The sequence below is a fragment of the Oryza sativa genome, chromosome 3 (assembly GCF_034140825.1).
Source record: "Oryza sativa Japonica Group chromosome 3, ASM3414082v1".
Classification (NCBI taxonomy): Eukaryota; Viridiplantae; Streptophyta; class Magnoliopsida; order Poales; family Poaceae; genus Oryza; species Oryza sativa.
Genome location: NC_089037.1, coordinates 9,666,285 through 9,693,665, shown reverse-complemented (window position 1 = coordinate 9,693,665; position 27,381 = coordinate 9,666,285). Strand labels below are relative to the sequence as shown.

At 46.5% G+C, this 27,381-nt stretch overlaps 4 protein-coding genes across 4 annotated transcripts; 3 read left to right on the top strand and 1 right to left on the bottom strand.

Moving 5' to 3' along the window:
• Positions 1-1,046: 1,046 nt before the first annotated feature.
• Positions 1,047-7,144, top strand: LOC4332447 (calcium-transporting ATPase 4, endoplasmic reticulum-type). Its single transcript, XM_015774972.2, has 8 exons — positions 1,047-2,624; positions 2,871-2,937; positions 3,038-3,162; positions 3,548-3,826; positions 3,931-4,308; positions 5,195-5,304; positions 5,407-5,635; positions 6,314-7,144. Exons 1-8 carry the CDS (start codon positions 1,200-1,202, stop codon positions 6,887-6,889), a joined length of 3,189 nt encoding a protein of 1,062 aa, XP_015630458.1. The 5' UTR covers positions 1,047-1,199; the 3' UTR covers positions 6,890-7,144.
• Positions 7,145-7,408: 264 nt separating this feature from the next.
• LOC4332446 (receptor-like protein kinase HERK 1) lies at positions 7,409-10,412 on the bottom strand. Its single transcript, XM_015774973.3, has 2 exons — positions 7,530-10,412; positions 7,409-7,440 (listed from the first exon to the last, which is right to left on the bottom strand). The coding sequence occupies exon 1, from the start codon at positions 10,086-10,088 to the stop codon at positions 7,569-7,571; it is 2,520 nt and encodes an 839-aa protein (XP_015630459.1). The 5' UTR covers positions 10,089-10,412; the 3' UTR covers positions 7,409-7,440; positions 7,530-7,568.
• A 4,397-nt stretch (positions 10,413-14,809) lies between these two features.
• Positions 14,810-23,446, top strand: LOC4332445 (uncharacterized). The gene is made up of 18 exons (XM_015774450.3): positions 14,810-15,180; positions 15,259-15,450; positions 15,549-15,644; positions 15,758-15,810; positions 15,936-16,032; positions 16,252-16,325; positions 16,425-16,530; positions 17,090-17,200; positions 17,370-17,446; positions 17,733-17,799; positions 19,084-19,149; positions 21,458-21,565; positions 21,665-21,795; positions 21,935-22,001; positions 22,094-22,161; positions 22,248-22,341; positions 22,481-22,551; positions 22,799-23,446. The coding sequence occupies exons 1-18, from the start codon at positions 15,031-15,033 to the stop codon at positions 23,133-23,135; spliced, it is 1,965 nt and encodes a 654-aa protein (XP_015629936.1). The 5' UTR covers positions 14,810-15,030; the 3' UTR covers positions 23,136-23,446.
• A 1,029-nt stretch (positions 23,447-24,475) lies between these two features.
• Positions 24,476-25,665, top strand: LOC9268516 (uncharacterized). The gene has a single exon (XM_015773467.3). It carries the CDS (start codon positions 24,577-24,579, stop codon positions 25,531-25,533), a length of 957 nt encoding a protein of 318 aa, XP_015628953.2. The 5' UTR covers positions 24,476-24,576; the 3' UTR covers positions 25,534-25,665.
• Positions 25,666-27,381: the final 1,716 nt, after the last annotated feature.

The following is a 27,381-nucleotide window of genomic DNA, read 5'->3' as shown; positions in this document are numbered from 1 at the left end:
CTTCCGTCCCATTCTCCACTCTCCGTTTCCGCTCACCCCCCGCCTCGAGCACGACGAGCCGAATATTTCCGCGTGCCATCGCCCAGGGAAAACAACGTTGTGCTCTGCTGTGCGCGCCTGCGTGCTGAGCTCCGTACCACGCCGCAGGCTCGATCTGGTTGCTTGATTCCCCAAGCGTGCGCGACCGTGCGACCATCCGACGCGCTGCTGCACCCGACACGTTGAGTGTCCGTGTCCCCTGGAGCACTGGACGCCCGGCGGATCGGCTATTCCAGAACTTCTCTGGCAGACGGCTCTGTATTTTTCTTTTTTATAAAAATTACACGTGGCAGGATGCTATTGGCTGGAGTGGCATCTCCAGGATTTTTCCTTGTGATCGCGGCGTGGCGGCTAATGGTTGGCCAGACTGACGTCGCGCCCCGGCAGCAGATTCCTTGCGTCTCCCGATCCGCGCAAAGCGGCGGGGGAGCGACGAAAGTAGCCACTCGAGTGGCACTGCGAGTGGGGCCGGAAGCATGTGGCCCCCACGTCTCGGTCTCTCTCCCCGGTCATGGAGAGCCTTTTTTCTCGCTTTGTCGCGGGCCAAATGGGCCTCTGAAAGGCCCAGATCCCAAGGGGCACACGTGGCAGCACGGGGCGTCATCTGGTGACGTCGCAACCTCCCCCGGGTCAAGCAACGCATCTGGTTAAAAAAAACAACTGAAAAACTCCGTTGCTTACCGGTTAATTGACCCCGCCCGTTCTATCCCATCGTCGCATCGAGCCAACGTAGCCGCCACGTTGACGAGACCTACCTCTCACTGACACCTCTACCCCACCCTACTGTGTCCCCACCTGTAAGTGTACAAACTCCGTTGAGATAAAGAGATAAAACCAGATAAAACCAGCAGTATTTAAGCGGCCATTGAACTACAGTGCCAATTATATTTTCTTCTTCGTCACGATCGATGGGATTTTTATTTACCCGAGCGAGAATAATAAAGTAGTTTACTCCACGAAAGAGAGGGGAAGGGAGAAAAAGCTTCTCCTCTCTTCCGCATTGCGTTGCGCCACCAATCTCCTCTCCCCATCTCGGCCTCCTCGCCGCCACCATCCGCCTCTAGGGTTTCGGTTCCATGCGATCTCGCCGCGGCGGCGGAAGGGAACCCTAGGTAGGAGGCTCTCCTCTTGTTGAGTTTGAATCTGAGGTTCGTGAACCAATGGGCAAGGGCGGGCAGGAGGAGGGCAAGCGGCGGGACGGATCCGACGCATCCGGGTCGGAGCCGGCCGCAGCGGCCTTCCCGGCGTGGGCGCGCACGCCGAGCGAGTGCCTCGCGGAGCTGGGCGTCGCGGCGGACCGCGGGCTGTCCTCCGAGGAGGCGGCGGCGCGGCTGCGGCGGTACGGGCCCAACGAGCTGGAGCGGCACGCGGCGCCGTCGGTGTGGAAGCTGGTGCTCGAGCAGTTCGACGACACGCTCGTGCGCATCCTCCTCGCCGCCGCCGTGGTGTCGTTCGTGCTCGCGCTCTACGACGGTGCGGAGGGCGGCGAGGTCGGGGCGACCGCCTTCGTGGAGCCCCTCGTCATCTTCCTCATCCTGATAGTGAACGCCGTCGTCGGAGTCTGGCAGGAGAGCAACGCCGAGAAGGCGCTCGAGGCGCTGAAGGAGATCCAGTCCGAGCACGCAACCGTCAAGCGCGACGGCCGGTGGTCCCATGGGCTTCCGGCGCGCGACCTCGTCCCCGGAGACATCGTGGAGCTCCGTGTTGGCGACAAGGTCCCGGCAGACATGCGTGTGCTCCAGCTTATCAGCTCCACCCTCCGTGTCGAGCAGGGTTCCCTCACTGGTGAGACTGCTTCGGTTAACAAGACCAGCCATAAAATCGAGCTGGAGGACACAGACATCCAGGGAAAGGAGTGTATGGTTTTTGCTGGCACTACAATTGTCAACGGCAGCGCTGTCTGTGTTGTGACGGGCACTGGAATGGACACTGAAATAGGCAAGATCCATGCCCAGATCCAGGAAGCCTCACAAGAGGAAGATGACACGCCACTGAAAAAGAAGCTCAATGAGTTTGGGGAGGCACTGACAGCCATAATTGGGGTGATCTGTGCCTTGGTTTGGCTTATCAACGTTAAGTATTTCCTCACCTGGGAGTATGTGGATGGGTGGCCCAGGAATTTTAAGTTCTCATTTGAGAAGTGCACGTATTACTTTGAGATTGCAGTGGCACTGGCTGTTGCAGCAATTCCAGAGGGCCTGCCTGCTGTTATCACCACATGCTTGGCGCTCGGCACCAGGAAGATGGCACAAAAGAATGCACTTGTGAGGAAGTTGCCAAGTGTTGAGACACTGGGTTGCACTACAGTGATTTGCTCCGATAAGACAGGAACATTGACCACCAACCAGATGTCAGCGGTGAAGCTTGTGGCAATTGGGAGGTGGCCTGATACACTTAGGAGCTTTAAGGTTGATGGAACCACTTATGATCCAAGTGACGGGAAGATAAACGAGTGGCCAAGTTTGAGCATGGATGAAAATCTCCAGATGATTGCTAAGATTGCTGCAGTTTGCAATGATGCAAGTATTGCTCACTCTGAGCATCAGTATGTTGCCACTGGGATGCCCACAGAGGCTGCTTTGAAGGTATGGCTCATTAGTGCAATAAAATATGTTCTCTATGTTGCTTCACCTAATGATCATGTAATATCTGGAAAGTGTTAACGGTGATGTTTTGCATAACATAGAACATAGATAAACACATGGGAATTACTTCTAATCATCCATGTAACTTATTTTGAAGTTCATATGTGTAGAATCCGTGCCTTTTCAAGTTGCTTACAATTATTTGATTATTTCTATTGTTGAATGATTGTGTTATGTATGTGGCAGGTTTTGGTTGAGAAAATGGGCCTTCCTGGTGGATATACTCCATCCCTGGATTCATCTGATTTGCTAAGTATGCTGATTTCTGTGATTTGTAAAATAGAATCTGTGAGCATTATTTGCATTCTTTTTGAATAATCCTAGACTAACTTGCACTTTTCTATTGTTTTAAGGGTGCTGTCAATGGTGGAACAATGCTGCTAAGAGAGTAGCTACTCTGGAGTTCGATCGGACTAGAAAATCAATGGGAGTTATTGTAAAAAAAGCAGACTCTGGAAAGAATTTGCTGCTTGTCAAGGTATTCTGAACCATTTATAATTCCATTGTAGAATTATCGAATGTTTCTCTATCATAAATGACCTAGTGGACAACCATACGCAGCTTACTCCTATTTAATTCTTCATAATACTGGAAGCAACATAGTTGTGGATTGTTATATTCCAACTGCAGCGCATCCTTTTGTCCTTTCTCTCCTGGAATAGGCTATAGGCCTTGTCTTATTGTCAGTTGTCTTTGCCAATAGTATCAATGGCTGTTTTCCACTTTTGTTCCTTTAGTTAGCTTGGTTGCCTTACTTGGTAACGAATTCTCTGTGCTTCTGAATTGGCATGTGTTATGTTCTTTTATCCATTGCATTTTCTTTTACCTGTTAATGTATTCATGTTAAGATTGGACTCTTGCAGGGAGCTGTAGAAAATTTGCTAGAAAGGAGTGGCTATATTCAGTTGCTTGATGGATCTGTTGTGCTCCTGGATGAAGGTGCCAAGGCGCTCATATTATCAACACTTCGTGAAATGTCTGCTAGTGCATTGCGATGTTTGGGTTTTGCGTACAAGGAGGATTTGGCGGAATTTGCAACATATGATGGTGAAGAGCATGCAGCTCACAAATATCTACTTGATCCTTCATACTACTCTTCCATAGAGAGTAATTTGATATTCTGTGGTTTTGTTGGTCTAAGGGTGAGAACATGTTCTTCATAGAAATTCTCCAACTGTGACTATTCAATAACTATATGATTTCTGCATTTCGAATCTGTGCAACTTTTAACAATACACTATGACAGGATCCTCCCCGAGAAGAAGTCCACAAAGCAATTGAAGACTGTAGAGCTGCTGGAATACGTGTTATGGTGATTACTGGTGATAACAAAGAAACAGCAGAGGCGATATGCCGTGAGATTGGAGTTTTTGGTTCCACGGAAGATATTAGTTCAAAGAGCTTCACAGGGAAGGAATTCATGTCTCTTTCAGATAAGAAGAAACTCTTAAGGCAAACAGGTGGCCTTCTCTTCTCTAGGGCTGAGCCGAAACATAAGCAGGAGATAGTTAGATTGCTCAAAGAAGATGGTGAAGTGGTTGCTATGACTGGTGATGGAGTGAATGATGCACCAGCTCTGAAGTTGGCTGACATTGGAGTTGCTATGGGCATTACAGGGACTGAGGTCTGCTTCTTGCTTTGTTATTAAACTGTTCCTTTTCTTTTATCTTTTATGAGGGTAATTTTGCAATTTATATTTTTCATCTCCTTTTTACTTGTCACCTATCATACATTCTGAGTGGTAGAGCACATTAGGCTTCACTATTCTCATGTGATGTAACCATTCTTAGGCTTCTGATCACATTTTTTATAGTTTAGCTGTGCTCTTTCCGTTACTATTTCTTGCTGCCATCTCATTCATTTTTTGCTTCATCACTAGCCTGTTACTAACTTTACCCATTGGTCGTTGTTGGTCGCTTCCCTGCTGAGCATTTCATAAGAACTGCTTAAGATCACACGATAATTCTTAGATAGTGAACTATAAATTGGATTTTCTATTTCCTTTTAATTTTGTCTCCTTATTTTTTTTATGCTTCAGAATTTACCAAAAGAATCCATCGCATGGTGTTTTCGTATCTCTTTCTATGTTTTATCCGTTCCCTTTTTGTATGATTGTATACTCCCTCTGTCCCAATATAAGTGGAACCTAAGATAGATGTGACATATCCTAGGACTACAAATCTGGAGGTTGCACTTATATTGGGATGGAGGGAGTATGTTTTATAATGGTCCTGGAGTTTTTACCACAGAATGCAGGGTATTTATGGTGTACATAAAGATCATGTACTGCGTGAACTATAAAAATGACACAAGCATATGGGCTTGTGACAGACCAAAATTTAGAAGAAAGAATTCTGCACAATCAGTTTCCTTGTCTTTCTGTCCAGAATCTTATCACACATGCATATTTCAGTCCTGAAAGCATGTGGTTGGTGCTGTACTTATTCTCAGTAAATGTAATAAACCAGAATCCTGACCTCGTTTTTTTCCTTATGTATAATTTTTGTTAGGTTGCAAAAGAAGCTTCAGATATGGTTCTTGCAGATGATAACTTCAGTACAATAGTCGCAGCTGTTGGTGAAGGGAGGTCAATCTACGACAATATGAAGGCATTTATAAGGTACATCATTATGCCAGCTATGGCTAACCCTTTCTTGCTTTGTTAGCATCTGACAAGTCAATAAAAATGCTGTCAGTTAATGTGGGCTATATGTTATTGCAGATATATGATCTCTTCAAACATCGGGGAAGTTGCTTCCATATTTCTAACGTCAGCTTTAGGTATTCCTGAAGGTCTCATCCCTGTGCAACTTCTGTGGGTCAATCTTGTTACAGATGGTCCTCCTGCAACGGCTTTGGGGTTCAACCCACCTGATAAAGATATCATGAAGAAACCTCCACGAAGGAGTGATGACTCGTTGATCACTCCATGGATCCTATTCCGTTATATGGTATGTTTTCCTCTCCTTTTATGTCTATTTGAGATGAGAATGTTTTCTGATCATGCATATTTACTTATCTATCCTTTTTTAAAGTCAATTAATATTGTGTTATTATGCTGAATACTTTTATTGTTTATTGTGTTCACGTGCATGAACAATTTATACATTTTGAGCAATTTTACAATAACCTACTTAAGTTCTTATGTGGTTTCATATTTAGAAATTTCATGATTACATACTTCTATTTATATCACTGTAGAAACGCTAAGGTACACCAATCCAACAAAAATGAGTATGACTTATGAGCATCATCAAACATAATGGATGCTCTCCCTTTTTCTAGCATAGGATGTGTTAGATGAGGCCTGTTGAGTTGTTGGGGGTTGATTTATATATGTTTATTTATTGGGAGTTACTTTATATGCTCACCTCTAAGAAAATTAACACGTCTCAGTGATCTAGTGATCTATTTGACTACTAAAGAAAGAGGAACACGCCTCAGTTCTGGTTAGCAAAAAGAAGTGAAGTGTGTAAGCATCATGGTTAACGAATAACTGTTAAAAGTCTTGTGGTTATTTTTTATGAACCCAAATAAGTCCTAATTCATGATAGTACACTGTCTGGACTCTGGACCTATCCATATTCCTAACTCATTCTACTTACTTGGAATCCATGTCCATCCTACAGGTCATTGGGATGTACGTTGGGATTGCCACAGTGGGAGTGTTTATCATTTGGTACACACATGGCTCTTTCCTGGGAATTGACCTGGCTGGTGATGGTCACTCTCTTGTCTCGTACTCCCAGCTCTCAAACTGGGGCCAGTGCTCCTCATGGGAGGGTTTCAAGGTGTCACCATTCACAGCAGGTGCCCGTACATTCAACTTCGATGTGAACCCATGTGATTACTTCCAGGGCGGCAAAATTAAAGCGACAACCCTCTCCCTGTCTGTCTTGGTGGCCATTGAGATGTTCAACTCGCTGAATGCGCTGTCGGAGGATGGTAGCCTTCTGAGCATGCCTCCGTGGGTTAACCCTTGGCTTCTTCTGGCAATGTCGGTTTCATTCGGGCTGCATTTCTTGATCCTCTACGTGCCATTCCTTGCCCAAGTCTTTGGTATTGTGCCCCTAAGCTTCAATGAATGGCTTTTGGTGATAGCAGTTGCTTTCCCAGTGGTTCTCATCGACGAGGTCCTTAAATTTGTGGGGCGGTGCTTGACAGCCCGTGCCAGAAAACAATCAGGAAAGCAGAAGGAAGATTAGATGCTAGTCATCAGTGTTTTAGATTTCTAGTTATGTCACGAGGAACCAACACCTGATGTAGCACAAACATTATTTTTTCTCGAGTTCCAAAGGCTCTCGTTCTTTGTTGAGAGAATGTTTGCGAACATGACTATGCAGCGAACTTAGGTACTCTATAGAACTCATAATCAGGCAGCGACACAGACCGCATTTATTCATTGTAACTAAGATTGTTATTTGTGAATGTGCTGGAGAGACAGCATGTTTGCCTGCTCAGCTGCTATGATCTTGGTCGTCTTGCACTTGCATTCATGAAATTTTGTTTAGTACTAGTATTTGTGAATGTGCCGGAGTCACACATGGAGGGAGTGACTTCCTGCTGCAGTCTCTGGATTCTAAGTTGTTCAGACAAGATTCTGCCTATTTTGTTCGTTTATTCGTGAGAATATATACTCGTTATTACTGGTGTGTTGCTTTGCATTTGCATTGTGTTTACTGGCGTGATATACTCCTACATTGCCAACTGTGGTATCCTATCACTGTACCATAATGCAGTTTAGTGCATCTTTCTCCTACATGCAAAAAAAAAAATGTACATCATTTGTTGAAATTTACATGCATATAAGATCAAAATTGAGATATACGCAATCCTATTGTGTACCAGATGCTAGTATACTAGAACATTTCTTGCTTCAATCCTTCACCTGCCCTCTTCCTCGCTCTTGAGCATCTTTGAGAATACTCTCTTCATGGACATGCCGTCGAGGTCCCCCAGGTTCGCACTCACGGTGGCGTCTGTCACGACGCTTGAGATCGACGAGCTGCGCTGAAGCGTCGTGACAGAGCTGTCCGGCGACGCCACCTGCAGCTGCAGCGCGTACTCGAGGCACCAGAGCACGTCCCCCATGCTCGGCCGCTCCACGCCGTACTCCGCGAGGCACTTCTCGGCGGTGTCGGCGAACTTCTTGAGCGAGTCCGGCCGTATCGTCCCGGCAATTTTCTGGTCCACGATCCGGTCGAGCTCGCCGTCCCTGAGCCGCCGCGTCGCCCACTCCGCCAGGTTCACCATCTCCCGGGGCAGCGTCGGGTCGATGACGGCGCGGGCGCAGAGCACCTCGAGCAGGACGACGCCGAAGGAGTAGACGTCGGACTTCTCCGTCAGCATCTGCCGCCGGAAGTACTCCGGGTCGAGGTACCCGAAGCTGCCCTTGACGGCGGTGCTGACGTGCGTCTTGTCCAGCTCCGGCCCGGTCTTGGACAGCCCGAAGTCGGCGACCTTGGCCATGAAGCCGTCGTCGAGGAGGATGTTGGCCGACTTGACGTCCCGGTGGATGATCGCCTTGGCCGAGCCGGTGTGCAGGTAGTGCAGCCCCCTCGCGGCCCCGATGCACGCCTCCAGCCTCTGCTTCCACGGCAGCGGCGGCAGGTCGGAGCCGTACAGGTGGCTCCGGAGCGTGCCCTTCGCCATGTACTCGTACACCAGGATCATCTCGCCGCGCTCGTCGCAGTAGCCGATGAGCGAGACGAGGTGGCGGTGGCGCAGCTGGGACAGCAGCTCGATCTCCGTGCGGAACTCGTTGAGCCCCTGCTGCGACAGCCGGTTCCCGCGCTTCACGGCCACCTGCGTGCCGTCCCGGAGCGTGCCCCTGTACACCTTCCCGAACCCGCCCACGCCGATCACCATCTCCTCCTCGAACCCGCCCGTCGCCTCCTGCAGCGCCGCGAACGGGAAGCGGTACCCGGCGCCGGCGCCGGCGCCGTTCTGCCCCAGCGTGACGACGTTGACGATGCTGCTCCTGCCGAAGCTGGTGCGAGAGCGGGCGCCCAGCGCGCTCGCCGAGAACGGCACCCAGGTGTTCGACGGCTGCTTCACCGGCTTCTTCTTCCTCCGCAGCATCCTGACGGCGACGCACCCGAGAGCAATCGCCAACACCGCCCCGCCCACGGCCGATCCGGCGATGATCCCGGTCTTGATCTTTGAGCCGCGCGGCGACGTGGCGCCGTCGATGGAGCCGGTGCTCCCGACAATTCTCATGATCTCGAGGCCGTTCAGGAAGCCGCCGGGCAACGCGTTGGTTGCCGTCGATGACCCGATGCTCACCGTGATTGTACCCTTCGCCGCATCACTGGCGGCAAGGACGAAGTCCTTATAGAGCGGCGTGGCAAGAAGGCTGAACGTGTCGCCGGAAGACTCGTAGTCTTGGAGAACCCGCCACTGGCCGACGTAGACATTGAACACCACACCGAGCGTCGCCTTGCTGACGATGTCGCACAAGTGGAGCCGGAGGAGGTAGTCCGAGACGGCCGGTGCGTTGAACTTCCACGTCAGGTTGAGCTGCGCCTGCGTGTTGCCGACCATCGCCGCCGTCGTGTTCAACTCCGTCACGGTGGTGTACACCGCGGAGGGCGCCGTCAGCGAGGTCGCGTAGCCACTTTGGTACTTGATCATCGCCGGAGACACTTGATTGTGCGCCGCGAAGCTGCTCTCGTGCAGGAAGGTCCAGTCCGGCAGCCATGTCCTCCACAGCGTGTCGTTGTTCGGCGTGACCTTGGGCTCTCCCATGTTGATCCGGTGCACCGTCTCCAGCGCCTTCGCCGTCAACCCGGTGTACTGGGACTGGTTCCGCGGATTCACCATCGGCGCGGTGTCGCCGATGAGCTCGTCGGGATGGGACACCACCTCGATGGCGTTGACGAACGCCACCTTCTTGCCCGTCGGCGTGAACGCGATCACCAGCGCCCTACCGGTGATGTTCACGGAGAACTCCCTGACCACGGCCGTGCCGTTCTTGGGCGTGTACCCGTCGACGAACACCACGCCCTGCACGGACACATTGAACGCCGCGTCCGCGGCGAGGTCGTAAGACTGGTACCGGAAGGGGAAGAAGCGGAGGCGGACGAAGTGGCGGCCAGGCTTAGCGGAGAACGCGTAGTTGGCCGGCGCCGTGAACACGCGCGCTGACTGGTACAGCGCCGGCGAGTCGTCGCCGGCGCCAGTGACCTGGTTCGCCGGCATGTTGGCCTCGGTGCTCTGGGGCGCCATCAGCACCGAGGCCGGCAGACCAGCGTCCCCGACGAACGTCCGGCCATCGACGGTGGCGTTCCCGGACGTGCCGCAGAGGAAGAGGTAGCTGTCCGCCGGGGTGTACGCTCGCACGGCGGCGCATAGCACCGTGACAACGACGGCGAGCTGCACGAGCATCTCAAGAACGGTTGCCATGGCGCAAGAACTCCGGCCGCCAGAGCATCGGCGATTGATCAACGCGCTCTAGGCTAGAATAGAACCAGAGCCAAGCTGATCAGAGTAGGTTGCCCCACCATGGCCGCATGGGTGACGATCTCTTGTTCAGAAACCTGCAGCTTGACGACGACGATGTGAAGCTAGGAACAGGGAAGGCAACTGCTACCAACAGGAGAACTGAGCCTGTGCCTGGTTGGATTAGGGATGGATGAAGATAATACTCGAGTTTTGTAGGCTTTGTAGTGATGAAAGGGCTTGTGGAATAAGAACTTGTTTTGTTGTTGGTTGAGATGGGGGGTGTTTGATCAAGCTTGTGTTTAGCATATGGGTATTTGATTAGTTGGGCAACCCAAAAGTGTCATTTTCTGAGGATCCCAAGTACAGTACAACGGTAAGTTGGGAATTGGGATATATTTTATCAAGAACCTTTAAACGCTGTCATTTTCCTGGTTTACAGGTTGCACGACAAATCTTAGTCATTTGATTCGGTAGCTTTATTCCCTAATGTACAAATTAATTCTGAAGAAAAGTTCATTATTAATCCTGGTACTGAAGAAAGGGATGGAGAAAAATACAAAAAAGAAAAAACATGGTCCGGTTTTTGTGGGTACAGCTGATCGTTATCCTTCTTTTGACTCTACTGTGTGAGAACCACACCCACAAAGTACAAACCTACAAAAAATCTTTAGCTGTTCAACACTTGAAAAAAAAAACTCTGTTCAACAGTGACATGGTGAAAACAAGGGGCAACGAAGAATCCAGAACGATTGGTCCTTTTCCTTTTCCTGTTTTGATCGAACAAAATAAAGGCGATTATGATAGCTCGATGGCCGTAGTGCTCCGCTTTTCTTTCCTCTCGTCGTCGTCGCGTCGCAAAGTGGGGGAAGGAAGGAAGGAAGGGCCGAGGAAAGAGTCACCAACTACCAGGGTTAATTGGCACGCAATCGGATGGGGAGGCAGCCGTCGTTTTCGCCCCACCGTCGTGCGTGCCACTTGGGGATCATTTTTCTGAACCAGCCGGTGTACACGATCTGGGCCAGCAAATTATGATATTGGAGTCTGGATGTCTGACCATATCCTATGATGTTGTGATCTCGACCCGTTCTTGGAGCACCTGTTTTTGCACACAGCACATACAGGCACAGCATGCGTTCACTTTCCCAGTTTCCATCGTCAAATTGCCATTGAGACACATCTCAATCCTCAAGTGAGTACATGATCACCAGCTGCTGAACAAGTCATCAGCTGCTGCACCGAATGATAATAATGCGCATGATTTGGCACCGCTTGATCGATGTTAATGCTGATTAAAACAAACAAACGAAAAAAAAATATACGCGATGATGTCCATACGCGTGGGCGTGCATGGGTTGACCGGTGGCGGCGAGGCCGGGGGGCTCGGGGCGCTTCAGGTGGAAGACGGCTGGAGCTAGCGGTGGTGGCGTAGCGTGATGGCGCGGTGGAGAGAGAGGGGGAGGAAAGCGACACGCGCTACGCGGGGTAGGGGATTTTTAAACTCGGGAGGGGATCTCTCATTTTTTTTATGTCACTTAAATAATAATTAAAAAAATAATTTTTTAAGATGTATTAACATATGGGACATCACTATAGAAATATAAACATATAACTTAAAATTCAACATTTACATGTCGTAACAGGAAAAAATAAATTTAACTGTTAATATACATTAACTATAGTTTTTTCGTTACAATATATATTTTTCGTTGCAATATATATAAATTTTAAGTTACATGTTTGTGAAGTGATATATTTTATATTAATATATTTTTTAAAAATATTTTTAAAAATTTTATAACTATTTAAGTGATATGTAAATCGTTTGGAGAGTTTAAAATAGTTTTCTGGATCGATGGATGCATTCGCCCCCCCCCCCCTCCCCCCTCTCTCTCTGCGCGTCGTCGGGGGCGAGACGAGACGAGCCGAGCCCGAGCGGCTGCGTGCATGCATGCCAGGCCAGGCCACGATGATGATGATGATGTCGCCATCGCCTTCTTTTGACTTGACCACCCAGGCGGGCGTTCTGTTTCCGGGATGCGTACGTAGGGCGATCGTGTTTATTTTAGCTGTGATCACACATTCACGCACGTATTTTTTCCGTTTGGGTTGGTGATATCGAATTAACGATGGAGTCAATATAATGGGGGTGAGACATTATCGTAGCATCGGCATCGTTCCGTGGGAAACCCGGGAATGGGGCACGCAGTGGCCGCTGGTTTAGACTTTGGACACGGGATGACGGGGAAATTAAGGTGGGGAATACTACACTTGAACTATCCGTGTCAAGGTTTTGCCTGCACACTCGTGCCGATCACCGGGGACCCGTCGTGGGCACCAGTAGCCGACGAAGTTGGGGGAAAAGAAACGGTGCGCATCGATCGCGTGCGTGGACCACCGCCGATTCACGCCTTGCAGACCAGATCGAGTCACCACTCACCAGACGATGCCATGTTAGCGAGCGCCTCGTCGAGCAGCGGCATCCCCGTGACTGTCCATGGCTGCCGCGCGCGGCCTTGATGCAGACTTGACTAAAGACACACAGATCAACGCTAAGCGGCAGCCGTCGGGCTGTGCCACGCTGGGTTCGGGCAGTGACAAGGGAGGTAGTAGACTGCAGGAACTCGTCGAGGTTACTGTGGATCTGAGTGCACGCCGTGGAGGAGCGGCGAGCGAGGAATTAGCACGGGCGATGGTAGTTGACCAGGTTGAGGTAGACGTCGCGCAACGCGCGCAGCAGTGCCTGCCGGAGGTGGAGTACTGGAGCAGCAGCCCGCGGCCATCGACCACCGCGCGCCACGCCTTGCATACGCCGCGGGACGTGGCCAGGCTACGCGCCAGGAGGCGCCCGAGGATGTCGGCGAGCGGCCAAGCGCGTCGTCGGACTGCGCCGGCATCCTTGTCTCCCCATCGCTGCCACCCGCGCCATGCGCCCTTGATGCAGCCTTGACTAGGGCGGACAGCCGGAGGCCCGGAGACATGGGCGTGAGCTGGGCCAGCATCAGCCGAAGGCAAGAAGGAATAAGTTCACCTACCGTCCCTCAACTTTATGTTGAGTCTGTCTGATATCTCTTATATCCAATACCAAAAATCATCCTCTAAACTATATGAAACCATGCAATTTGGGTCCCATAACAGTATATATGGGTGGTTCGTTGACGTGACATCATAATCAGAAAAAATCTTTATCTTTTACATATTATAAAAGTTTAAGATGTTTTTGCCAACTTTTTTTTTTATGTCTTCCCTGGGCGCGCAGTCTGATTCCCCGTACGCAAAACGGGTCCACATGTAAGTGAAATAGTAGAATAATGTGGGGCCCGCATGTTAGCCCCAAGCCCGGGGTAGCCGGCGGGAGAGAGGGGAGGGGCTGTCGGCTGCGCTGGCGGGAGAATAGGGAGAGAAGGCCGGCCGCGCTGGCCGCGTCAGCAGGAGATGGGGGGGGGGGGGGGGGCAGACTCCCACCCACCTGAAGTGACTCCGGCGCCGCCTGAGTTGGTTGGGACATCGCTCACCACGGCAAGACAGATGGCCTCGGCCATAGCCGGAACGCTGGCGCTCGGAGCCGGTCCGGCCACCATGAAGTAGTTCTCGACAGGGAGGTTCATCACGGAGCCGCCTTTGAAGTAGAGTGAAATCTTCGGCAACTCCATCGTCTTCGTCCTCGACGACATCGCGATGTAGGGGCTCAGGCCGAGTCCCTTCTCCTCGACAATGGAGCCTCCTCCAGTTCCTCGGCGACGAACGCCCTCTTCGGTAGCTGCACACTCTTCCTACGCACCGTGATGGCAATCAGAGCCAGGTAGTAGTAGACAGAGCACAATGGCCTTGTGCTCGCGCTTCGAGCCAACGGGATGTACTGCATCCTGACGTTGTCGTCTTTACCACCCGCGCCGCCGAGGATCAGCTCGTCGCTGGCGGTGGCATTGTCGTCGAACCGGCGAGCCAGGAGGAAGTAGAAGAATTTAGTGAGGCCCAGCTGGGATGGCACGGATGGGACGCCACAGCTGAAACCGGTGAGGCCGGACGACTGCTGGTACACGGACATGAGGCTGCAGCCGACGACGAAGTTCCTGATGGTGCGGCCCGGCGTGCGCAGCGTGTCGGATATGAGCAGTCTGGTGGTGGAACCCGAGCTGTATACGACTCCTATGGCGTCCGCTGCCAGCTCCATCTGCCACCATCCTCTGCATTCCACCGCCGCCACTCGCTCCACCCCACTGGCTTTGTGCGCTGCCGCTTCCCCCGACGCCGCCCCACCTGCCCTGCTCGTGGCATGGGAGAAAAATGGGGAGGAGTGCGGATGACATGTGGGTCCCACAAATTTTTTATTTCCTCGTTGATTAGAATGCTACGTTAGCGAAACCACCCATATATATTGCCATGGGGCATATTTTGCATGATTTTAAACATTGAAGGGGTAGATATTTGTGGTATTAGATATAAGAGATGTTAGACAGACTCGACGTAAAGTTGAGGGACAACAGGTGAACTTATTCCAGGCAAGAACCATAAAAAGGCTAGAAATGCTTTGCGTTGGGCCAAAACCGAGGCCCCGCGGCCACACCACGGCAACATCTTTGCCACAAAAATCCCGAAAAATTCGTGCCAACCCGCGCCCGGGGGGGGGGGGGGGGGGGGGGGGGGGGGGCGGGGGGGGGGGGGGGCGGGCGCGTTAGTCGGCCGCGCGGGCGTCCGCGCGAATGCGTTCCCCGCATCGGCGCGTCTCCTCCCTCCCCATTCCCAACCCGCGCGCGCCCCCTCCTCCCCCTCCTCCTCCTCTTCCTCCTCCTCCCTGGATTCCTACCTCTCGTTTCCCCGAGCAGACGCTCCCCTATCCCGCTGCGAAGGAGAGGAGGCGGTGGCGGAGGCGGAGGTGGAGATCGACCTAGCTAGCTAGCTCACGATGTCGTGGCTCCGCAACGCGGTGCACCGCGCGGTGGAGGCGAGCGGCGGGCCCCTCCTCACCCGCACCGTCCGCTCCTCCCTCGGCACCGTCGTCCACCACGCCGGCCAGGCCGTCGCGGGCGGCGCCAGGCTCATCAACGACCGCATCGTACGTGCGCGTCCTCTCGTGTATGGTTGGTTGCGGCCCTAATTTGATTCCGCCATTGTGTTTTGTTTCTTCGGGTAGGGGAGCCGGAGCTACAAGAGCATGAGGCTGACGGCGAAGAGGCTGGAGGACGCGGCGCTGTCCTACAGAGGGGAGGACCGGGTGCAGCTGCTGCGCCGGTGGCTCGTCATGCTCAGGGAGACCCAGCGCGCGGCCGCGGCGGAGAAGGAGGCGAAGCGCGCGGGCCATCCTGATCAACACCTGCCCGTGTTGGTGAGCATATATATATATGCGTATCTGATCTAGCTTTGCTTTGTGTTTCTAAACTACGTCGCGTGATCGATCGGGCATGAACTGGTGCTCATTTGCAGGATCTGTATATGGATTACGAGACCGGGGCCGAGCCGATGAACTTTATCCATGTCTTCCTCTACAGCCAAGCGCTCGAATGCCTCGTTTTATCCATGGTAGGTTGCATTTGTGCACTTCAATTTTGCGAACGCCTTGTGTGCGCTGGGTTGCTGCTATTTAGGTCACTGCTTAATGATTTGAAACAATTATCTCGTTCTCTATGGATCAGATTATGGAATTCCCTACTGAAGAAGAAGCCTCGCTTCTCTCAGAAGTTTTTGGGCAAGTTCTTCAACCATTTCATGTCTAATTACTCGTTTCCAGTTTTTGTTGTGGCTTTGGAATGTGAAGGAAAACCTTGAAATTTTCGCTCATTTACTGTTGTGGTCTGTGGATGCTGCATGCAGATTGTGTCTTCCTGGAGGAAAGGATGTCCACAATGCAATACTTAGTAGCATAAAGGAGTTGGCAAAGTTATTTTCAACTTACCATGATGAAGTGTTGGTACATACTTCCTGTTTTCTTCCTCTAATATCAAAGCCAAAGACTGGAATTAAAAAATTCCAGTCTAACTGTAGACCTCTTAGTTCCAGAAAACCTCCTTAGCTCAGCCACTTGGTCCATGGGTTGATCTTTGAAACTTTCTAATGATTAAATTAGATGCCAGAAAAATCATAAAATTTATTATTTATAAATATGTTCTTCTTTGTTTTTCCTAACCAGGCAAAACGTGCTGAGCTGCTTCAATTTGCTCAATGTGCAATCTCAGGGTTAAAAATAAATCCTGAAATTTCAAGGTTAGCTCTTTCTTTTGGGAGGAGGAGGGTTTGTTTTGGTAATTCACGGTTGCACGCGTATTTTACATGATCCAAAACTCTGTTTCTTCTTAATTCCAGATTAGATGATGAAATCTTGCAGCTACAACAACGGATAAATGGAATGGACGCTCTTCGATCTAATTCGACCAGTAGGCGTAGCAAAGCATCACAAACAGTCGCGGAGGTAGGTCTAGTTTATTTACCTTCACAGAATCACAAATGCTACCTTTAATTGTGCTATATGAGCTGGTGACCTATCAAAAGAAGAGAAATACAGACTAATTTTGTTGTTTGGTCCATATGTAAGGTTGACATGTTTAGACTGTGGACTATGAAAGACTTTGTCAATGCTCTGATTAATAAATTTTGAATTACCCACTATTTCAAGAAATTGGAGTTTGGAGATTATAGAACTGCACTTTGTGCATATGCATAATGTTTTTATATTGTTTCTATACATGCATTTATGTTCAAATGCACACCCACTCTTTGGTTTGTGCTAAAACGACAAATGTGTGAGTATGGCCTACTAAAAACATTACTGTCCAGCGTCCATGGAAAATGAAGAGAAGAGAGTAGTTAATAATGACAAGTGATCACATATTAATTGCATTATCCTTTCTAAGAAGTGCATAAAAATGTTCATTTGTATCCCTGGAATTTTTTATCATCTGACAATTCATACTTATTCTTGCTGGTTATTTGAATGCGGACAGCTGTGTATTTTTTCATACTATTTGCAGGGTTTCAGAACTGCAGTTAATGAGATTCGCTTATGCTCTAGAATGGAAGAACTTGTATTGATGAAGAAATCAATGCATCATGGCAACTCATTCGAGACTTATTTTGAGAAGGCATGATATTTACAATTCCTATATTAATTTGGATTTGTGTCATTGTTCTGGATAGTTCTTCATTCTAGAATTCATATTTAACACATCAATAACAGTTATCTACTTGTCACCCCTTTTTACCCCCGATATGTGTTTACTACTTTAATATCCATCTCATAAAACTTTGCAGGTTAATAAATTGAAGGTTTTGTCAGAATCACTTGCAAATTCAGCTGCAAAAGCAGAAAGGAGAATCATGGAAAATAGGTTTCTGTCTTAATCATGATGTGTGTATTGCATTCACTTTGAGCGATTTAGCATGTAGTTATTTCACAGAATATGAGGGCGGTCAAAGTAATTTTGGTGCAGTATAATTGGTACAGCTTGAAATGATATCTAGATTTTATAGTTAGTGGTGATATGTAGATTTTAGGAAAAATAATTATATTATGTTGTACTTTTCACTTCAGAACCGCTTTATGTTGCCACCAAAATTAATGAAATGACCCTTTCTGCTTTGATGTGAATTTTGTGGCTTATGTCTGCAATGTAGGCTACAAAAGGAGGAATCTCTTATTTTCCGAGTTACCAAAACAAATGAAGTTAGTGTAACTGAAAAGGTAACTCCTTTGCTATGAGCCTGTGAATTACCACTCCAACTATTGTGGACGTTGTTGTACTTGCATACATATACATATACAACGAGGAAACTTGGCGTTTATCTTGCATTCAAATCAATAAATAGTTTTACATATATTTTCCTGAAGCACAAAGAAGACCATCTTAACTTGATCTATCATGTCCATCTAACCATTATTTCTGAAGGATAAAACATAGCTGGACTTCTGAACTTCTCTAACATCTTCTTCAGTAGTCATTATCATATAAACTAGCATGGTGGCCCGTGCAGATTGCGCGGCTAGCATCATTATATTTTCTCTCATATAATAGCATATATGTTTTCTCATTATATCAAATTTTAGTTATTTGTAAATTATATATAATCCTATATGGACTCTAGACTCGTCTTTTAATTTTTTTTTTAATTCCGAATTTTCTGTAAATTGTATTTCTATATAGGCTCTATGCTCTTCTTCCAATATTATTTATTTTTATTCTGAATTTTTATTATTTCTAGTTGTATTTCTATGTGGACTCTAAACTCATCTTTCAATATTCTTTAATTTTTAATTTCGAATTTCAGTTACTTCTAAATTGTATTCCTATATTGACTTTAAACTCTTCTTTCCATGTTTTTCTTAATTTCGAATTTTAGTTATTTGTAAATTGTTTTTTTATACGGACTCTAAAAACTCTACTTTTAATTTTATTGTGTTTATTCCAAATTTTGGTTAGTTTTAAATTCCTATATGGATTCTATAGTCTACTTCTAATATTCCTTATTTTTTAATTCCGAATTTCTATTTTTTCTTAATTGTATTTCTATATGGACTCTATACTCTACTTCTAATATTCCTTATTTTTAATTCCAAATTTCTATTATTTCCTAATTGTATTTCTATATGGACTCTATACTCTACTTCTAATATTCCTTATTTTTAATTCCGAATTTCAGTTATTTCCTAATTGTATTTCTATATGGACTCTAGTCTCCTCTTCTAATATTCCTTATTTTTTAATTCCGAGTTTCAACTATTTCTAAATTATATTTCTATATGGACTCTACTCTCCTCTTCTAATATTCCTTATTTTTTAATTCTGAATTTCAGCTATTTCTAAATTGTATTTCTATATGGACTCTGCTTTTTCTTTTTCTCCGATTAATGTGAGAATTTCTAGGCCATGAGAGCGAACGTGAAGGCTTATTTTTCTATTCCTTTAATAATATAATAGATAGATTGTGTTTAGTTTCTGAGTTCTGATTGGTTGCCTTTCCTTTGAAGGAAATACTGGCTGAGATCTCTGGGCTTCAGAAGCAAAAGGATCTACTTGAGGATGAACTAAAGAAAGTATGACGATCCATTCTTTTTCCCTTTTTGTACGAAATAATGTTCCCAATCCAACCTTTTGATTTATTTCATTAAGAATCACAACATGCTGGTAATTTCTTGCTTTCAAATTCAGTAAATATGTCTATTTTACTTTTAAGACAGCTTGAAAAGAAGGCACCACGTTCGCTGTGGAGGCTAGAAATTTCCACATTAATCGGAGAAAAAGAAAAAAAAGAGTCCAAGTAGAAATACAATCTGAAAAATAACTGAAATTCGGAATTAAAAATAAGCAATATTAAAAGAGGAGTTCATATAAGAACCCAATACGTGATTAATTAAAATTCAGAATAATAAATAAATAAATTGCTGAAATTAGAAGAAAAGAAAAAAGAGAGTTCGAGTAGGAATACAAATTTAAAATTACTAAATAGATTTACTGTACAAAAGATAATCATATCAATCTAATTATGGATCATACCATCCGTACTAGGAGTCCTTGTCCGTTTAGAAAAATCAATTGCAGAACTTATAGAGTTCTAAACCAACATACATTCCCGCACATATATAGGGTGGAGATACCAGGCCAGCACGCTTAGGCTGCAGCAGCAGAAAAATAATACAGTGCCCTCATTTCATACAAATCCATATATAAGAACCCAATACGAGATTAATTAAAATTTAAAATAAAAAATAAAATAAAACACGAAATTAGAAATAAGAAAATAAAAGAAGAGTTCAACTTGGAATGCAATTTAAAAGTAACTGAAATTTGTAATAAAAAATAAAGACTATTTAAAGAATACACCATCTGGAACACATAACGAGATTAATTAAAATTCCAAATAATTAATAAAATAAATTCTAAAAATAGAATAAAACAACTAGGAATATAATTTATAAATAAAATCTATCGGAACGAAAAATATGGAAATTTCAAAAAAAAAATCATCTAGAACACAATGATGATAAATGATAATAAATATCGAAGAAGTAACAGGGTTGTAAAGGAGTAGAGTGGTGACAGTTGATGAGACATCTAAAAACTATTAACAAAACCCCATATAGAATCCCAATGACAATTAAAAGGAGTGACGACGGACATGCCGTTAAGCAGAATGGTCACGACGGTTGGCGGGATTTCCAAAAAATTAAAAAAATAAACCTCAATGATAATCACATTCGATTTTAAAATCTCAAATATAATAAAGAGTGGGAAGAAGCGGGCGAGCCGTAGAGGAGTACAAACGGTTTGATGAGACTCTAGAGAGTAAAAATTGAACTCAAACGATAATTATGTTCGATTTTTAAAATCCCAATGACAATAAAGAGAGGAAGCAGCGGATAGGCCGTAGAGAAGTATATTGGCAGCTTTTAACGGGACTTCTAAGAATAAAAAAATGAAACCCAATGAGACAATAAACTCAAAAAAACTACAAGATCCAATTTTTAAAGGTTAAAAGGAGAATGAATATAAGCCATGGTAGATCGAACAAGCAAATAAAGATAGGGTGACAAAAAAGTAAGGGGTAACAACTGATGTGACTTTTATAAAAGTTACAACATTAGAAATACGGGGTTGATATGGTTTGGTCTTTCAAAGTCTTAAGACAATGAAATATCTATTGAATAAATTATAAGTAAAATCATATTAAAAATAGATAATTTTGTATGGGTGCTAGCCACGCAATTGCGCGGGCCACCCAGCTAGTTTCCATAAATGCATCAGCATGAACCACATTAAAGAAATTATGTATGATTTTTTTTTGGGGGGGGGGGAGGAGCTCTTCCATTCAATTAAAAAATAAGCGTTGCAAACAACCTAGAGATGCACTGCACAGTGTCATCTTAGTGAATTGCACCACAGATTTACGAAAAATCTAAAGGGACACCAACCAAAACACCTCAAAAGCTACGGATTATGTTTTTCATGCTATTATAAGGTTGAGGTATAGTTGGTTCTTAGAAAAAAGAAGTTGAGGTAAGTTCTGAATCTCTCGTACTTAATAGTGCTGGTCAGTGTATGAGAACTGGGAAGATATCCTGGAGAAACACTCAGGGTGTAGATATGAGCTTCGAATAAATTGTAACTTTAAATTGTGATTTATGGCCTTAGTAGTACCGCACAGATGTTCTTTTTAATCTCATACCTGATTTAACAACATAAAAGTTTTAACGGATTTATAATAGAAATTTGTCATTCTACTTCGAAACCATATGAAGTATTTGCCAAATTATTTACCACTGTTTGTTAGGTTTTACTGTTCTTAGAAGTTACGATCCCTTGATAGAAATATTTGTAAGAGTGATTCTGAAACTCAGATTACAGGTAAATAATATACTGAATGCGGCTGTAATGAAGCTTAAAAAAACTAGAGAGGAGAGAGACCAATTCGATGAAGCCAGCAATCAGATTGTGCTGCACTTGAAAGCAAAGGTTTGGTAACCTCTTCTTTTTCAGTTTCTAGTATTAGACAGCTTTATTGCAAGCTAGGATTTCACTTGCTCACCGTTTTCTGCCATATTCATACTCTAGGAGGAAGAACTGTCAAGATCTATTGCTTCCTGCAAAGTTGAGTCAAGCACTGTCGGTGCATGGATCATATTTTTAGAAGATACATGGAAGTTGCAGTCTTTGTATGAAGAACTAAGGAAAAAACAAGCCAAGTATGTAGCCTCTCTTTTAGTGAAGTATTGTGTGATTTCTCTATGAAAATAGCATTAATAGTCATGCGAAATTTTTATGTACAAAGATTTGCTGATATATGTTAGTACGTTACACTGTTTTGAACTTTTCTTGTTGCAGTGATGAACTGGACAAGTGTGCGACTTGCTTTGCAAAATTGATTAATCATCATCTTTATGCACGAGTGGTACTTCATTTGACTACTATCACGGTACTATTTACAAAGGCCTTTTGCATAGCCTATTACTTCTCAATTTGTTGTTTCCTTTTGTTTTCTAGGAAGAGCTGAGCACTTGCATTGATAGTATAAAGACCTTTGTTGATAACTTGAAAATATTTGATAACAGGTATAGCTCTCACTTGCTAGTTTAGACTACTTGCGCTGTTGCACATGAAGTTATCCTGATGCTAATTCCTCTTACTGAATCACCAGATCGGTATCAGCGGAAGATGGAAACAATGGTTCGTCCAAGCAATCAAATCCACGTAAATACCTTGAGGAAGAATATCTGGAAGCTGAGAAAAAGGTCATCTTAACTCTTTTTTGTACTGCTTGCTAAAAATAGAGATGCTGGTAGCCTAGTAGAGGAGAACAAGCTGAGATCAGGAAACTGGTTCCTGAAAGGTTTCTGGTGACATTTATAATTACCTTTTGTTCTATTTCAGGTGGTAGCAGCATTCAGTTTGGTTGATAACATCAGAGCAATATATTTGTCCAATCAAGATTATCAAGCCAGGTAGTTGTTCAAACTATTAGGAGTGTTTACAATCCATAAGAAGGTACCAGGAGTTAGCCACACTTTCTGATGTTAATTTGTGATACCTCCTGCTACATTTATAGTGTAAATTGGCATTACAAAACGTGATGCTCTTAGTATCTTCTCAAGAATGGTAAATAAGCTCGACTACTAGAGCCATCTGGTGACCTACTTTGCTGTAAAAAAAAACACTAGAATCATGTGTTTTGTGTTTTTTTTTTTGCAGGAGAGATGATCCTGACGTGAAAAAACTATTTGCCAACATTGACAAGCTGCGGGTCGAGTTTGAATCGGTTCCACGGCCACTGCTGCAAATCGAGATCAAAGAAAGAGAAGAGAGAGCAAAGCAATCTCGTTCCTTGCAGGCTGCTCGCTCATCAAGACAAGCAGGACACGAGTCCCCAATACCTGCTCAACTCAGGACACGCCTGCCATCAGAGTCCGACTCAGAACTGGCGAAATCTGACCCAGAGTACAGGGAGTATTCGGCTGATGACATAAGTGGGTGGGAGTTTGATGACCTTGAAGATGATGGGGCAAGGCTTTCAGTGAAATCTATATAGGAGGAGCATCAAATCTGGGCTCAAGTCCTGAATAGTTCGTGTAGGGATAGAATCACTGGCCCAAAAATTTGGAGAACGTGTTGTAGTGGAGTGCTGTGTACAAAACTGTACATTGTAGCCTTCGTTGCCGTAAAGATTTCTTTGCTTCATCTTGTGAACGTCGTGTTGTCTAACTGCACATATGTCGGACATTGGTAGGAGAGCCGTTTACGGTTTATGATGTGTCGACCTCTGTATTGACCATGCGTGTACGTACTTACAAATTTGCGCCGTATATGCTATCCTGTCCTGCTAAAGTCAACTTCCTCCTCTTTTGTTCGTCTGCGTCTTGCTCTTTTTTAGCCTTTGTTCTTTTCTCCTGCTTTACTTGACAACAGAAAGATCAAAGATGCTAAAAGAAATGGGGGGAAAAACCAAAAGAATCTCTCAACCCTTTCTCTGCACAAAGGTGTAGCCCTACCTTTCTCAGCCTCTATTTTTTTTATATTTTCAATTCATAAATGTTCTTTATCTACATATGGAGTAAAGAGGCCGTTAGTATTTTTTTTGTCTCGACAGTATTTACAACATTTATTTCTGAAATTTGTGAGCTCTGACCATTTGCAGCAACGGGGGAAGAAAATACGAGAGAAAGGACTGTCACAATTGTACTAGTAGTAACAGCAAAGGTATCATCTTATCCCCCACCACTACCCCTTCCCTCTCCCAAAGCATCATTCTTCTTTTGATCCAGGATTTGTTTACAAACTTTCCACCCCTTAACACCTCTAAGATACATGGAATACTACATAGGTCCTGTTTGGTAAAGCTCCAAATCCTAAATATAACTCCAGGAGTTGAGTCTGCAGTGGAGTTGTGGAGCTATCTAAACCCAGCTCCACAACTCTAGTAGATTTTGTGAGAGAGCTTCACCCAACTCCAGCTCCTGGAGAGGTAGAGCTGGAGTTATGCCAAACAAATCCATTTATATAAGTACATGAATCTAGTCACTCTCTGGTTTGTGATTTATACTAACAAGTAGTACCATGTACACTACAAGCACCACCTCACTACACAGCACATCAGTACAAAGACAACAACAACTACACACATCCAAAATTGCAAATCCAACAAGAGAGCAGAGCTCACCCAGCCACCCACTCACACACACCCTCACATCTGATCTAGTGGTATGAGTGAGCACAAGACAAACCCTGGAATCAATCAGCCTCCAAAGACAAGGGGGGCCCAAGCTGCCACCCCTCCATCCCAATTCTGTTTTCTTGGATCCCTCTCCTGCCAATGCTGCCACTGCCAATGCCTTGCCCATAAAAGTTTTTCAAACACTCCTGCCAGCCACTGCCTCTGCCCCTCCATAACTCCTCTCCTCCTTCCCCCATTTGGCCATCTTTGCCCGGACGATCGGACCAAGCAAGCTGCAAGCTGCTGCTGCTTCCACTCCATGTGCCCCAGAGCAGCCATGGCGAGAGCTTCTGCTCAGTGCTTTGGAGAGGAGGAGTACATCGACCTGGATCTCAGTTCTTGCCGGGGGTTCGAGTTCCGGGTGTGCCGGAGCGCGGCGGCGCCACCGCCCTGCGGGGATGAGATGCTCTTCCGGGGCAGCAGGCTGCACAAGGCCAAGCATCAGCAGGAAGCTGACGCGGGCGGCGGCGGCGGAGGTGGAGGTGGATGTGGCGGCGGCAGGAGGAGCACCGCGACGGTCGCGCCGTGGCATGCTGCTGCTGCTGTTGCGGGGATCCGCAATGCGCAGCCCGCGGCCAGGATGCAACGACAGCCGGACGGCGGCGCCACCGGCCGGCGCAAGAAGGGCGCCGCCGGGTCCGTGCACGCGAAGCTGCAGGCGTCGCGTGCCTTCTTCCGGTCCCTGTTCGCCAGGACCTCGTGCTCCGACGAGCAATGCCACGGCGTCGGCGTCCGGGCCACCACCAGGAGCAGCAGGGCGGCCACCGCGGCTAGCGGAGCGGCCGGGTCCGTCAAGCCGGCGCCGTTTGGCCAAATCAGGAACAGCTACGGCAGCTGCAGCGGCAGGGGGGCGGCGGCGGCGCCGACCACCCTGAGGAGCAGCATTGAGCAGGAGAAGCTGATGGACGAGGAGGAGCACGCGGCCAGCGTCCGCCAGCGCAAGTCCTTCTCCGGAGTGATCAAGTGGCGTCCTCCGCCGGCGCCTGCAGCCGCAGCCGCGAGGCCGCCGCCGCCGCCGGCATTCCCGACGAGGAGGAGCTCCTCGGCAGCGAGTGACCCGCCGCTGAAGCGATGCAGCAGCGCCCGGTCCGAGTCGGAGGGGCTCATCCAGGGCGCCATCGCCTACTGCAAGCGCTCGCAGCAGCAGCTCGTGCTCGCCAGGAAGAGCGTCAGCGACGCCGCCCTCTGCTCCCTGCAATTCCAAATCCAGCTCTAGTGTGTAGCCTCCTCCTCCTCTTCCTCCGATTACTACGTGTGCATGCTAGCTAATTATAAATGGTTCCTAAAATGATCACGACGACGACAATAATGTGAAGTGATTCTCTTTCTTTCTTTCTTCCATTCATCTCATCACTGCCCACGTACGCCATATTTTTTTTTCTTCAGAGAAAGAACAAAAGGCAATTCAGAAAACAGGTATATCAATAATTCAGCTGCAAAGCAAACAAACTCATCATCAATTCCCGTAAAAACCGGGGAGTTCTGCAACGTCCTCTGAAACAAAGAACGGCGCACATTTTTCTTGTCAGCCTGGGCCGCTCCCGCTGCCGCTGCTGGCGGGCTCAGAAATTGTTCTGACCAACTGCCGCTCGCTCATTCAGTGCGATAGTAAAGAGCGCCATTAAACCCCAAGCCTGAAACGCAGCGCTCAAGCTAGCTACTAATCAGAACAAAACTAAAATTTTGGAGGGACGTGGCTGTTCAGATTTATAGTGCTGTGTAACGTTCTTTCAAAATTCTCTATATTTTGGGATGGAGTGAGTACTATAATAAGAAACCAAACTAAAATTAGATATGATGTTTTTTAAAATTTATTGTATTAGAAAATATCACATTCCATGTTAAATTTGAGCCTCATCAGTTGGCCTAATAAGCTAAAGCAAAGTCAAAATTTGAATTTTCTTTAACTTGATCTCAACATAACTTGATCTTTAACGTTGGTTTTAAAATTGTTACGAACAAATATATAAAAGTTTTATTTATAAATTAATTTTAATTTTCTACTAAATCGTTTTGACTTATTAGGGAATATATAGGTAACCGATGATGCTCTTCCTTTAGGCCCTGTTATAGTTCTAGGGGTGAAAACTTTTGGCGTGTCACATCAGATATACGGACACACATTTGAAGTATTAAATGCAGTCTAATAACAAAACAAATTACATATTCCATCTGTAAACTGCGTGACGAATTTATTAAGTCTAATTAATCCGTCATTAGCAAATGTTTACTGTAGCACCACATTATCAAATCATGGCGTAATTAGGCTTAAAAGATTCATCTCGCAATTTACACGCAATCTGTATAATTAGTTTTTTATCTATATTTAATACTCTATACATGTGTCTAAACATCTAATGTGATAGGCCGAAAAGTTTTTACGTGGGAACTGTCTTATGACGATGGAAGTAGTCGCTATCCCCTCCGCGAGCCCACCACTAGCCACGCCACCCACCACCAGACCAACGAAGAAAAATACGCAGCAATCGCCGCGATCCGCGAGAAAACGCGCGCGATGCGGCCGTTGATAAGCGGTAGATCGATCGATAGATCGCGCAACCAGCCAACCAACCACCCGCACTCGCTCGATCGGTCATACTACTACTATTACTAGCTGGTGCTCCTACCTCGGAGATGTTTGGTGGGGGGCAGAGGCACATCTCGCGCACATGACATGGCCGCCAGTTTTGGTCTTACATTATCGCCGGCAATTAACGTCGTGGAGTACAACTACGACCAGTCGCAACGCAGTACCGTTCTGCTTAGCCATAATTCTTTGACCCCCTCCCCATGAAGAGTGGAAGACCCCCCCTTTGCCTTGATTGATGGGAGCTGAATTTGCTGATCTCGCCGAAGAACTGCACAGTTTCTGCAACCGAAACAAACCTTATATCGAGCTAGTAGTGGTAGTAGTAGTGACCACGAGGAATCGCGATGCGTGCCAAAGCCAAGCCAGAAATTTCTCGCTTTAGACGCCGAGGAAAGCGTCTTTTACTACATGTGCAACTTGGCGGGCTCCTCCTCCCTTTCTCTCCCTGCTCACTCACCGGTTTTCAGTTTTCTC

Excerpts from the sequence above, each read along its gene's own strand:
- LOC4332447 (XM_015774972.2), top strand. The coding sequence starts at position 1,200 with ATGGGCAAGGGCGGGCAGGAGGAGGGCAAGCGGCGGGACGGATCCGAC. Across the intron at positions 2,625-2,870 it reads CCACAGAGGCTGCTTTGAAG|GTTTTGGTTGAGAAAATGGG; the intron begins GTATGGCTCATT and ends TGTATGTGGCAG. Across the intron at positions 5,636-6,313 it reads GGATCCTATTCCGTTATATG|GTCATTGGGATGTACGTTGG; the intron begins GTATGTTTTCCT and ends TCCATCCTACAG.
- LOC4332446 (XM_015774973.3), bottom strand. The coding sequence starts at position 10,088 with ATGGCAACCGTTCTTGAGATGCTCGTGCAGCTCGCCGTCGTTGTCACG.
- LOC4332445 (XM_015774450.3), top strand. The coding sequence starts at position 15,031 with ATGTCGTGGCTCCGCAACGCGGTGCACCGCGCGGTGGAGGCGAGCGGC. Across the intron at positions 15,451-15,548 it reads ATCAACACCTGCCCGTGTTG|GATCTGTATATGGATTACGA; the intron begins GTGAGCATATAT and ends GCTCATTTGCAG. Across the intron at positions 15,811-15,935 it reads CTTCTCTCAGAAGTTTTTGG|ATTGTGTCTTCCTGGAGGAA; the intron begins GCAAGTTCTTCA and ends TGCTGCATGCAG.
- LOC9268516 (XM_015773467.3), top strand. The coding sequence starts at position 24,577 with ATGTGCCCCAGAGCAGCCATGGCGAGAGCTTCTGCTCAGTGCTTTGGA.